This window comes from Pelobates fuscus, chromosome 3 (assembly GCF_036172605.1).
Source record: "Pelobates fuscus isolate aPelFus1 chromosome 3, aPelFus1.pri, whole genome shotgun sequence".
Taxonomy (NCBI): Eukaryota; Metazoa; Chordata; class Amphibia; order Anura; family Pelobatidae; genus Pelobates; species Pelobates fuscus.
In genome coordinates, this window is record NC_086319.1 from 88,997,458 (window position 1) to 89,011,027 (window position 13,570).

General features: G+C 36.1%; 1 protein-coding gene across 2 annotated transcripts in view; it reads right to left on the reverse strand.

Annotated features, from left to right (window-relative positions):
• Positions 1-10,882: 10,882 nt before the first annotated feature.
• SLC26A2 (solute carrier family 26 member 2) overlaps positions 10,883-13,570 on the reverse strand; it is a 47,012-nt gene continuing 44,324 nt past the window's right edge. For both annotated transcript variants that reach the window (XM_063445223.1, XM_063445222.1), the window contains one exon: positions 10,883-12,766. In XM_063445223.1, the coding sequence (XP_063301293.1) occupies positions 11,243-12,766 (1,524 nt within the window). In that variant the 3' untranslated portion in view covers positions 10,883-11,242. The remainder of the gene's footprint in view (positions 12,767-13,570) is intronic.

The following is a 13,570-nucleotide window of genomic DNA, read 5'->3' on the forward strand; positions in this document are numbered from 1 at the left end:
AATATACACACACACACACAGACTGCTGAATAAACACAGACTGAATACATATGCAGATTGCTTAATGAACACACAGACTGCTGAATACATACACTGCTGAATACACACACATACACTCCTGAATACACACACTGCTGAACACACACAAAGAGACTGGTGAATACACTCAGGCTACTTTATACACACACAGACACACACACACACACACACACATACACAGACTGCTGAATACACACAAACACACATTTCTGAATACACACACAGACTGCAGTGGGGGGTGCAGTGTATGTTACATAGTTACATAGCTGAAAAGAGACTTGCGTACATCAAGTTCCCGCCTTCCTCACATATGTTTTTGCTGTTGATCATTTTTGACCCCAAAATAGCAGGCAGATATCTCCTTGGATCAAGCAGCTATTACCTCACTAATTAGAAATTAGATCCCTGTATGTTATGTTTTTGCAAGTATTTACCCAATTGTTGTTTAAACATCTGTATGGACTCTTATAAAACCCCCTCTTCAGGCTGAAAATTCCATATCCTTATTGCTCTTACTGTAAAAAAAACATTTTCTTTGCCTTAGATGAAATCTCCTTTCTTCCAGGCTAAATGCGCGGCCTTGTGTCCTATGTATAGCCTTGTTTATGAATAGACTTCCAGATAATGGATTGTACTGGCCCCAAATATATTTGTATAATGTTATCATATCCTCTTTGAGGCGCTGTTTTTCCAAACTAAAAAGATTTACATTTTTTAACCTTTCTTCGTAACTAAAATGCTTCATTACTTTTATCAATTTTGTAGCTCGTCTCTGCACTTTTTCTAGTGCCATGATATCCTTCTTTAGAACAGGTACCCAAAGTTGCACAGCATATTCAAGGTGTGGTCTTACCAGCGATTTATAAAGAGGCAAAATTATATTTTCCTCCAGAGAATTTATGCCCCTATTTATACATGACAAAACCTTACTGGCCTTAGCAACTGCAGATTAATCTTGCATATTGTTGCCTAATTTGTTGTCTATAACAATTCCCAAATTCTTCTCGTGTGTGGTTATCCCTAATTCACCATATAGGGTGTAAGTTGTTTTTACATTCTTGACCCCGAAGTGCATACGTTTGCATTTTTCTACATTAAATTTCATCTGCCATTGTAATGCGCAGTCCACCAAACAATCTAAATCCCTCTGCAGCAAAGCAATATCCTGCTCACATTTTACTACTTTACACAGTTTTGTGTCATCGACAAACACAGAAACATGGCTTTCAATGCCTATTGCAAGATCATTAATAAATATGTTAAATAGAAGCGGTTCCCAAAACAGAACAAAAGGGACACCACTTACCACTTTTGTCCAGCCTGAAAATGCATCATTAATAACAAACCGTTGTACTCTGTCCTTAAGCCAATGTTTTACCCAAGAACAAGAATATTATCTAGACCAATTTCTTTTAGTTTTAAGACTAACCTATTGTGAGGAACCGTATCAAATGCCTTGGCAAAATTCAAGTAGATCACATCCACTGCAACACCCTGATCTATACTTCTACTTACTTCTTCGTAGAATGCATTCAGGTTAGTTTAACATGACCTATGTTTTCTTAAAACCATGCTGAATATTGCTAATAACAAAGTTCTTCCCAATGAATTCCTGAATATTTTGCCTTAATAGCCCTTCATATATTTTCCCAGTCACAGAAGTTAAGCTCACAGGTCTATAATTTCCAGGCAAGAATTGTTAAGGAACAACATTTGCCTTCCTCCAATCCTCCGGTACAATACCTGAAACAAAAGAATCTTGAAAGATTAGGTTCACCTATTTCTCCACTTAGCTCCTTAAGTACTTGTGGGTGAATACCGTCAGGTAAAAATTGGGGGTTGGTCTTGCTATCAATTTCTCATTTTCTAGTTTAGCCACTTTAATTTCCTTTTTGCAAGCATTATTGACTTCCTTATATCCTATGTAGGATGTGATCTGATTTGTACATTTAAATGCTTTAAATGCTCTTTTCTTATTTTTAATCTCTGGTTTTACTTCTCTACTAAGCCACATTGGTTTCCATTTGTTATATTTATTATCCAATGGTACATAATAAGAAATGTACCTTTCTAATATTTATTTGAATAGTTTCCATTTATCCTCAGTGTTTTTTCACTAAGGAGTTTATGCCAGTTGTTATGTTGTATAGCTGTCCTCATCTCATTAAAATTGCCTTTTTTTAAAATTATACGTTTTAGTATCTCCAAACTCTCCTTTTACCTATCTCAAACCTCACCTGTCCTAGTTCTGCAACCTCCTTCTACAATTCCACCCTCTCCTGTCAACTAGACATCATGGCACCTTCTACATTTAAATGCTGCAGGCGCCCCCAACAACAACCCTGGCACACCAAGCTCACTCGATACCTCCAAACATGCTCCAGAACTGCTGAACGCTGTTCACTGTGCATCTGACTTTCTCCACTATAAATTTATGCTGAGCTCATACAGCTTGGCTCTTTCCTCTGCAAAAGTTAATTACTTCAATACCCTCATAACCACACTCTCCCGCGAACCCAAATAACTATTTCACACATTTAACTATCTTCTTCGCCCTGTTCCTCCTCCTCCACCTACTAACTTTGCAACTCACTTCATTGATAAGATCTCTACAATCAGGGAAGAGATCTCTCATCTTTCTTCTTCCCCTTACAATACCTACCCTAACTTCATCCCTCTGCTGTTCTATGTTAATTCGCACCCGCTATATTAGAAGAGGTTTCTGCTCTGCTCCAGTCCTCCCGCCTGCTCCTTAGATCCAATTCCCTCGCATCTCATCCGTACTCTGTCTTCTTCTCTTTCTCCACCTCTCACTAAAATTCGCAATCTCTCTCTCTCCTCTGGTATTGCTCCATTGCCCTTCAAACATGCAACTGTAACCCCAATTCTAAAGAAGCCCAACCTTGACCCTAACTCCCCATCCAACTATCGTCCTATCTCGCTACTGCCTTTTGCATCCAAGATCCTTGAAAGAATTGTGTATGCGAGATTGACAGACTTCCTCGAGTCCAACTCTCTGCTAGACCCGCTTCAATCTGGTTTCCGCGCTAACGCTAAGCACTCTGTGGAAACGGCACTGACCAAAGTATCCAATGATCTACTCGCTGCAAAATCTCATGGTCACTACTCTATCCTAATTCTCCTTGACCTGTCTCCGGCTTTTGACACTTTTCATCATCAACAGCTTCTTCTCTTCCTCCGCAATATCGGTCTACAAGATATTGCTCTCTCCTGGTGCTTCTCCTACCTCTCCCAGCGCTCTTTCAGTGTTTCTTTCCCTGGCACTGCATCTTCTCCCCAACTCCTCTCTGCTGGTGTCCCCCAAGGTTCAGTCCTTGTCCCCTACTGTTCTCCATCTATACTGCCTCCCTTGGTAAACTCATTAGCTCCTTTGGCTTCCAATATCATCTCTATGCAGATGACACGCAAATTTACCTGTCCTCTCCTGATCTCTCCCCGTCCCTCTTGACTAGTGACTCTGACTGCATCTCTGCTATTTCTAACTTGATGGCTGCCCACTTCCTTAAACTAAACTTGACCAAAACTGAAATTCTGGTCTTTCCTCCCTCAAGTGTTGTTACTCCTCTGTCTGTCTCCCTCCAAGTCAACGGTGCTACCATCAGCTCCACCATGCAGGCTCGCTGCCTAGGTGTTCTCTTTGACTCCGACCTCTCCTTCAAGCCTTATGTTCAGTCTATTGCCAAATCCTGTAATTTCCATCTCAAAAACATTGCGCGCATCCGCCCCCACTTATCGCCGGATGCGACTAAGGTGTTGGTCCATTCCACTGTCCTTTCTCGCCTTCACTACTGTAATCCGCTTCTCAGTGGTCTTATGTGCTCCCAGCTTGCGCCGTTACAGTCCATAATGAATTTAGGGGGGCCAGGCTCATCTTCCTGTCCGCCCGCACCGCCCACGCCTCACCCTTCTGTCAGTCCCTACATTGGCTTCCTATAAGATATAGAGTTCAATTTCGAATTCTTATTCTTGCTTTCAAATCTCTACATAATGCTGCTCCCACCTATCTATCCTCCCTTATACACAAGTATGTCCCGTCTAGGCCCTTACGATCTGCTCAAGACTTACTATCTTCTGTCCGTACACCCACCTCTGATGCTCGCCTTCAAGATTTCTCGAGGACTGCACCGTTCCTGTGGAACTCGCTTCCCTCCTCTGTTAGATGCTCACTCAGTCTCCACTCCTTCAAAAAATCTTAAAAAATCCACTTCTTCATAAAAGCATATCACTTAAACTGTTAATAGCTCCCGACTGATTCCTCTTCTGCAACTGTCACTAGTCTAATACTATCCTTACCTTTTGTGTCATTTTACCCCACTCCCTCTAGCATGTAAGCTCATTGAGCAGGGCCCTCAACCCCTCTGTTCCTGTGTGTCCAACTTGTCTGGTTACAAATACATGTCTGTTTGTCCACCCATTGTAAAGCGCTGCGGAATTTGATGGCGCTATATTAATAACATAATAATAATAATAATAATATGCCCCATGTGCTTTTGCTTTTTTGAGTTTATTTCAAAGATTACCATATTGTGATCACTATTTCCCAAATGCTCCCCAGCTTGAATGTTGGTCAAAAGATCAACATTGTTTGTTAACGAGATTCAGACAAGCATACTTTCTGGTTGATGCTTGTACCAGTTTTGACATGAAGGTGTCATGTAACATATTCAAAACCTTGATTCCCCTTGCTGAATTACTAGTCACTCTATCCCAATTTATGTCCTGGTAATTAAAATCTCCAATAATTAACATGTTGCCCCGATTTGCAGCTTTCACAATTTGCTCTAACAGCTATTCTTCCTCATTAATATTTACATTAGGAGGTTTATAACATATCCCAACCAATAATTGGTTTTCATTCAATTGCCACAAGATATCTACCCATAAAGCTTCCACATTTTCCTCGTCACACTCCACATGCCTAAGATTTGACTTTAACTCATGGTTGATATACAAACATACCCCACCACCCTTCTTGTTTTTCCTATCCTTCCTAAATAATGTGTACCCATTTAACTGCCCAGTCATGTGTCTCATCCCACCATGTTTCTGTTATGCCTATTATATTATATTGTTTAATGTATGCTATTGCCTCTAGTTCCCCCATTTTGTTGCGCGCAGCACGGATAATATTTCTGAAAATATTAACTTGGAGGTCCTTTTCTTTAGCTTACTTCCTAGTTCCCTGAACTCATTATTTAGGACCTTCCATTTTCCTCTGACTTTGTCATTGGTACCAATATGAACCATGAAAGCTGGGTCATCCCCAGCCCCTCCCGATAAGCCCTTCACTCTGTCGACAACATGTCGGACCTACCTACTTTTCTCCTATATTAGTCCAATACAGAGCTGCATTGTTCTCATGGAAATCTTTTCACTAGTCACTTAGTCTTCCTCCAGGTCCTTAATCCCGTACAATATCCTTGGACATTTAAAAAAAAAAAAAAAACATAAAACGTATTATACTATTACTAATAATGATAATATGTGATCTGACAAAGTAATGTGATAAAACAACACAGTAAAGTACATGGTAAAACAAAAATAAATTTATTCTTCTACAAACACTTGCCATTAAAACAATCACAGCAATAAATATAGTAGATTCATAGTGCAGAATTTCTTATTTGTAATGTCTGAGCAATAACACTTACAATATCAAAATAAATCATTTCCAGATGTCAGCAGTTGGCATATTGCTTATCAAAAATATATTTGTCTTATAGTTTTCCAAGGAGGAATGTTGCATATACTTTAAAACAACCCAATTCTCAGTTTCTTCTCTCTCGTATTTTACTCTCTTTACATTGGTACTCATAACTAAGAAATTGCTCAAGTAGAACCACAGGTGGATTAGATGTTATTCATCTAGGGAGTAACAAAGGTATTGCAAGCAACATGGATTACAATTGTGCACTGTTCTTCCATGCTTAAACTGTAAACTGTCCCCTCCTTTGCTTTATCTTTGATAGAGATAGAGCATCAAAGCAAGCTCACTAACCTTAAATGGGATGCTTCGATATAAGTCTCTTTGAGCACTGGATTGGCATAATTAGATATGTCACTGCATTCTTTAAGACTCATGTTATTAAATATCAAGTTATCACTTTAGGTGAGTTGACATTTTTAGTAATATTGCTTTGCCCAGCGAATGTTAGCATAGAAACCTGTCCCTTTAGGGCAGGCTTCCCCAAACTCCGGCCCTCCAGATGTTGCTGAACTACAACTCCCATGATTCTCAGCCTATCTATTTAATTCATAGAATCATGGGAGTGGTAGGTCAGCAACATCTGGAGGGCCGGGGTTTGGGGATGCCTGCTTTACGGGTTATGATATAAATTTGGGAATATCTCAAGGGAAGAAGTAAATTCAACCAGTTAGTATTCTACTATAGCATTATCAGTGCATTTGCAAAGAAAAATGGTAACAATATATGATTCACTGAAAAAAATAAAGCAGGAAAATTATTAAACTGCTGTGATGCTAAAAGAGGAGCCAAGTGTGCTAATCACCATGGAGACCAATGGAATCCAAAGGTATATTCCATTATTGAAAAATTCACTTTGATAAATATGCACATTTTCAGCCCATGACACTTTGATAATTCTCCTCGATAGAGTATAAACTTTTTTTTTAGTTGAAATAATAACAATATATAATATAAACTATATTTTCTAGAATATTTACATTAGACTTTATTCTATTCAGTAAAATATTTTAAACTTATTTAAATCTAAATTCCCAAAAGCACTGCACGCCTCTATGTCAGCAAAAGTTAAAGTTATACACATACAAGGCATTGGATCTGTCACCCTCCAGGCACTTAAAATGTTTGTTCTTATGTTAACCAGCAGTATAAGAACAGCACTCTTAAAAATATAGTTTAATTTAATTTTTGATTTATACATTTTATTTGTTCCCAGATACACACATAGATATGATATTGTAACATTAAAAGTAGTGCTATAACTGTATACAATTCATTAGTTTGCAATTTAGCATCATTGCTTAATATCAGAACCAAAAATGTGATACAAGCTGGGCAATATTGTAGATATATACAATTCTCCTGAGGCTTTAGCGTGAACTCAAAAACAGTGGGGTTTATTTAATAAACAATATATTGTCGTGAGTTGAGGAATATTACTAAGAATGGAGGCTGGATAATATTCGCACTGCATCAATTTAAGTTTAAAGGGTTACCAAACCATTACAACCTCTACAGCCTACTGTAGTTGTTACAATATGATGAGTATTCTTGCTGCCTTCACCAAATAATGAGGCAAACCAATTTACAATGATTTGCTCTTTTACTTGCTCCTGCCGTACGCCGGGTCTTTTCTGAGCAGGGTTTACAACATTTAGCAGAGTAGTTAAATCACTGACTGTTTCACCTAAGCGGTCATGGTACCTGGATAACTCTTTTCATGTTTTTTGGCTTTTCAGTTCAGCACCTTTTTCTGTTTATTATATAAACTTTACAGTTGGATTTTCAATTTCCAATCATCAAACTATACCATAGTGTAACGTCCTCCAATATATCACTTATTAGTACATTGATGTAACTTTACATATTATAGAACTCAGCCTGCTCTAATTAAGGATATCTGTGCATTCAACATTATCCCATTCAATGCCTTCTTCATCCATTTATTTATTTTTAATTTATTTAAGTGCTAATATCTCAGGAGCAGTAACTCTTACATATGTTCCTGTTATAGATACAATTAGCTTTATATATATATATATATATATATATATATATATATAAAATACCTTGTTGGAAGTGCACTCACAGGACTCGATACTGTTGCCAAAAATGTGCAATTTATTCAGGTCTGACACTATGTAATCAACTTTTTGAAGCTTAAATAAATGGCACATTTTTGGCAACAGTATCGAGTCCTGTGAGTGCACTTCCAACAAGGTATTTTATATTTTGAGGTCGGAGTGGCACCTAGGCAATAAACAAGACTGGGAACAGGAGTGTGGGACCCAGCGTGAATTATATATTGTGGCTTCTCTTATGATTTTATATATATATATATATATATATATATATATATAAAAATATATATATATATATAATCATAAGAGAAGCCACAAGTGCCATATGTACTGTAATTATAGCATAAATAGTGTTGACCAATTACCTGAGTGATATAATTAACAAAATGTAAAAATATAAAACTGTTCATAATAGAATTCCAAACTTTCAGCAAGTGATTAACATAAATGCATAGTTGTCAGCATTACTAGCTTTTTTTTCTTTTTCAACATAATAAAGTTAGTCAAATGTTATTTACTACTAGTTATTACATTCCCTGGAGAAACTCATATGCCAAAGGGGAAGAGTTATCGAGGCAAAACAGGTGCTATAAGTTCTAAATAGAGTGCCTCTCAACTCTGCACACACAAGAAACCTGCTAACACTATATAAAATCAATGCTAATACAATTTCTGTAACATTTTGAAATCTTCTGATTTTCATTTGCTAATATCCCCAAAATAAGGTATATTATTACAACTAGTTTTGTCTATGAGACTTCATAAAAGGAAAGTTTTGTGAACAGTTAAAAGCAAGAAAACGAAGAACTTTAATGCTACAAACGAGCAGCTCTTTCATCAGACCAAAATGTCAAACATTTTTTTGTATAACTTTTCAACTGTTTAAATAAAACAACTCATCAATCTGTAACCCATACAAAAATAGCAAAGCAATAAGCGTACATAGCATTGCAATGGAGGCTTAACTCATCATATTAACCTTTTGAAAACCAGACGTATGCCACACACAAGTCTGGCTCTCAGAGGGTTACCTGCTTACAACGATAGCTATTAAGATTATGATATAAATAATGCATGTGATGTTATTTTCAGACACCTTTATTTTACCTGCCACAGGTAATGGGAACAGAACTGCCAAAAGGTTTGCCATTATTTTTATGAAGACATGAATGCAAACATGGCCTAAAGCTACTCAAGATATAATGATTAATTTTATTCATATTTAATAAAGGACACTAACGAAGAACACCAAATATAGCAAGAACATATTCCACAATCATCCTTCTGTTTGTTTGTTAGTTTGTTTGTTTTTGTTTATAGTTAGTGTCAATGTATAGTAGGTGTCAATATAATGAGAATCACATTTAACAGGGAAACTCGGTGAATCTATAATACCATTATGGGAATGTTCCCAAATTGTTGAAGTAATGCTTAATACACTCTGGCCTATTCAATATAAATACTGTGGATAATAAATATTTTAGTTTGCTGAGTAGTATGGCTGTATATAATATTTGTCTTTATGGTCTTATACAATCAGTTAGAACCAAACGTTAATACTCAGCACTGATGCTTTGTTGTTGTATTCTTAATAAAACTAAATACTATGGTGTTTATTCACTGAACATGACACTGTAGTGAATTAAAAATAGAATTTAGGAATTTTGGCTAAGATACCCAAGATGTGCCCATTGGTGAGCTTTCCATGTTCCAGGAATTTACTAAATGTTTTTCTAAGTTAATGTATTATAAGGTGCTAGTGTACCCGCTGTAAAATATAACTGATCAGCACTGCAGACAATCATGTAATATAAACTTAATGGTAACAAACACTCCTACAATAAATATATTTGCAATTTCGGGTCAGATTAGTGATTTTGTTTCAAGCAGAATACAGAATATTTTTAACTAGAATTGTAAAGTCAAAGAAGGCATGACAGCCATATGCAAGTGAATCTCATTCCAGGCGTACCACAGTGAAATTAAATGAGAAACAACAACACTCTGTTTGCCATCTGGTGCTATTTCTAATAATGTGTGAAGTGGCAAATGGAATTGGTTATTCTGCCTTGAAACATATTGCACTGAGTCCCTCATAGCGCAGATGTGCCGTGTGGCTTTTAACTGTCTCTGAATGTTAGAGACAGGTACGCAGCATTTATATGTTTTGTTTTTTTGTCTCTTGGCACAAAAACAGTTAATAGTAAATACTTTGCAACTCTGATTTCAACTAAATTTGTAGCAGGTGATATCAGAAAATGTAACTTCAATCCAGAGTCTAAAATTGGAATGTTAAAGGCAATTTGCTGTTTTTTCATGTTGCGTTGGTTATTGTAGGAATGTCTAAATAGAAGCATGTGAATTGGATGTGGTAAAAGAAAACCTTCAAATGGGCTCCTGACCTACTTCGTGACTCAATAAAATTCAAACCAACTATGTTGTGTGTTTTGTTATATTGAGCACTTTTAATATAATTTTTCGATCTGTTGATTTGTTGTTTTTTTTTTCTTGTTCTGCTTAACAGTTATGATTGTGGAAACGCAAATATTTTTTTATTCAATAGGTTTATAGATATCATTTTATCTTTATTACTTAAATTAATGGATTGCCTCTTGAAGATGTTAATTGAATGCCCCTCTTATGTAATTTCATAGTGAATAAAAACATAAAGACATTAGTATCTGGGCTAATTAACATAGTGAATGAGTCTTTGGGAAAAAAGAATCATTAGATAAAGTATTTAACAGCAGAATCATTTGTTAGGTTATCTGCTGAATCACACACGCTACCTTGCTGAATTCCTCACCCATTAAAATAGTGTACAGGAATAATACATACACATGCAGAATTAAGAAACTGCTAAAAAAAAAAAATGTCTGGCGCAAAGAGATTAAAAAACTAGAACACACAGCTTGCAAAGTATGATGACAGACAGACAGACAGACAGACAGATAGATAGATAGGTAGATAGATAGAACCTTAAAGTTAATTTCTCCTTTAAAATCAAACTTATATAAAATGTTATTTCCTAATAAAATTTCTTAAGGAATAAGTGCAATCTAGAAATTATAATAAAATTAATTTAGCATGAATTACATTCTATTAAGCTGCTTATTTACTATAAATTAAAATAAATGTGTGTTCTTCAGACTATAACTTTTAATGTAGGTATCAGAATCTTGCTTTCCAATTGGGAAAACAATTATTTCTATCACTGACCACATGATTAAACTCATATGGTATTTAATAAAGGCACGTGAACGTCAACCAGTACAGTATTCTAGTTATCTCTCCTGTTAGAGTATAAGTTAATGTAGCTTACAAACACTCTCAGACACACTCTGCAGCTTCACAGCAGCACTAAGGGTTATTAGAGTATAAAAAATAGCACGCTTTGCTAGACTAAAGAACCATTAATGCAGGCATCTTCTTGTTCTTGCTCATATAGTGCAAACTGCACGGCTTGTTGTACACTGTAGAACACCATGCAGCTCTCTTCCCTTTTAAAATAGTCTCCATTCCGAAGGGAATTTCTTACTGAAATATTACACTGAGCCAGTAGCACACAAATGCCAATGTTTTTATAATCATTTAGGACCTCTTTCAAGGTATTCACTCCTGCAGTGTCTATAAACTGAATGACACTACAGTCGATAACTAAAGTATGAAACGGCAAAGGTTCTTTGTAGAGCTGCTGTATGGTGTCCACCTGAGTAACCTTGGCATCAACAACTCTATCCTTCTTTTGTAGCTTTTCTTTCTTTTTCTCTTTTTTCTTTTGCTCTGTTGCAACTAAAACCGGGTCAACGCCAGATGTCTTGTACAAAGCTGATTTAAAGCATTGTTTGTTCACGTAATAAAGGGGAGCTTCAAAGCGAAAGATCTTGATGCCTGGTGTAGATTTAAGGTTCTTGTAGACAACCATGGACTCAAAAACATCTGAATTTTCCACCCTGCCAAGCAAAGTTGCCCCCGGTTTCTGTGATCTTACGATGACACAAACCATTGAAAATGCAATGCCAATCAACAGACCAAGTTCTGTACTAATTAATGCAGAGGAAAACATGGTTACCAGCCAGATGGCTGTATCTACTTTATTTACCTTCCACATTTTCGGCAAATCAAAATACTTCTTCAGAGCACCTCTAAGATTGACAATGGTTATGACTCCAAGAACACATTTCTGAAGAGAAAAGAATAAAGGGGCAATCACTAGTAACACCAACAAAATGATCAAAGAGGTCATAACCCCTGAGACTTGGGTTCTACATCCTGTAGATTCTTTAACTAGAGTTTTTGCAAGAGCTGCACTTGTGGTAAAACAGTGGAAAAAAGCTGGAATGATGTTGCAAAATCCAATGGCATACATTTCTTGATTGGCCTTCACCTCATAGCCATGCTTCTTAGCAAACATCTCAGACAGAGAGACTGTTATTGCAAATCCAATAATAGCAATCGACAGTGCTCCCAGTGCAATGCTAGGAATAAGACTCCAGTCTGGTGATTTTGGCATCAGAAATCCAGTGGGGATTGTGCCTGCAATGCTGGAGCCATAATTTTCATGCAGATGACCAAAATGAGATGCAAGAGTTGCACCAACAACTACAAACAGTTCAATGGGAATCGGGGCCTTGAGCTTAGACTTGTAACATTCATTGATTTCTTTGGCTGGAATCAGAACGAGAAGGCACACAATGCTTGTAACAAGATCACAAATATTAGTCATGTGAATGTTTTGAAAAATGTAAATCCATGTGTAGATTGAAGACCCTATCCCATTGGCACGTGGTATACTTAACCCTAATAAATATTTTACTTGGGATGTAAGAATAGTGATGGAGGCACCTGTGGCAAATCCACTGAGCAATGAATCAGAGAGGTACACTGAAACAAAACCAACCTGGAGAAATCCCATTGCAACCTGCATAAAAAAAATAAAAAATAATAATAAGTAAAATATTTTATAGCAGAAATATACAGATAACAATTATTAAGAGTGTAATTTATACTTCTATGTGGTCAGCCTAAAAGTAAAAATTATATTTAAATTTCGGATTTCATGTTTAGTATTGAAAGGGCATTCAAACTCACCTGCAGCACAAAACACAATGCAAACGACAAACTTTAGGTTAGTATAACACATTGTACACTAAATTTGCTAGAATAATGTATTGAGTGATTTTAGTATTTAAGCAAAACTGGCTTTATCATCAACACATATTCAAATAGTATTTTTTTTTATTTATTTATTCAAGGGAAGTTTCCATATAAGTAAACTAAACTACATTACTAAGAGTAATACAAAATAGATTCAGATATGTAATATGTCTGCATGAAGATCCAGAATATATATATTAAAGAGAAAAATGCAATGATTGGTTAAACAGTAAAGAGGTGGGAAAATATCACGAAAAAAACACAAACACTTACCCCTCCAAACAGTTTTAAGGGGTTACTACCATATGATACAAAAAAATTAAATAAAATAAAAAAAAAAGTTAGATTTTTTTTTATATTTTATATTGTTTTATACAATTGTTCAAAGTAAAAATAATGTTTCATTTTTGACCTGACTGGGGTTATGCTTTTTCTATTGGTTTTGTGGTATTATCCGATAGTGATGTCAGGTTTCTTGTACATAATATGGACAGAGGTCCCATATATAACATTATAACATTTGATAAAATGTGTATCTTGTAATACCCTTTATATATATATATATATA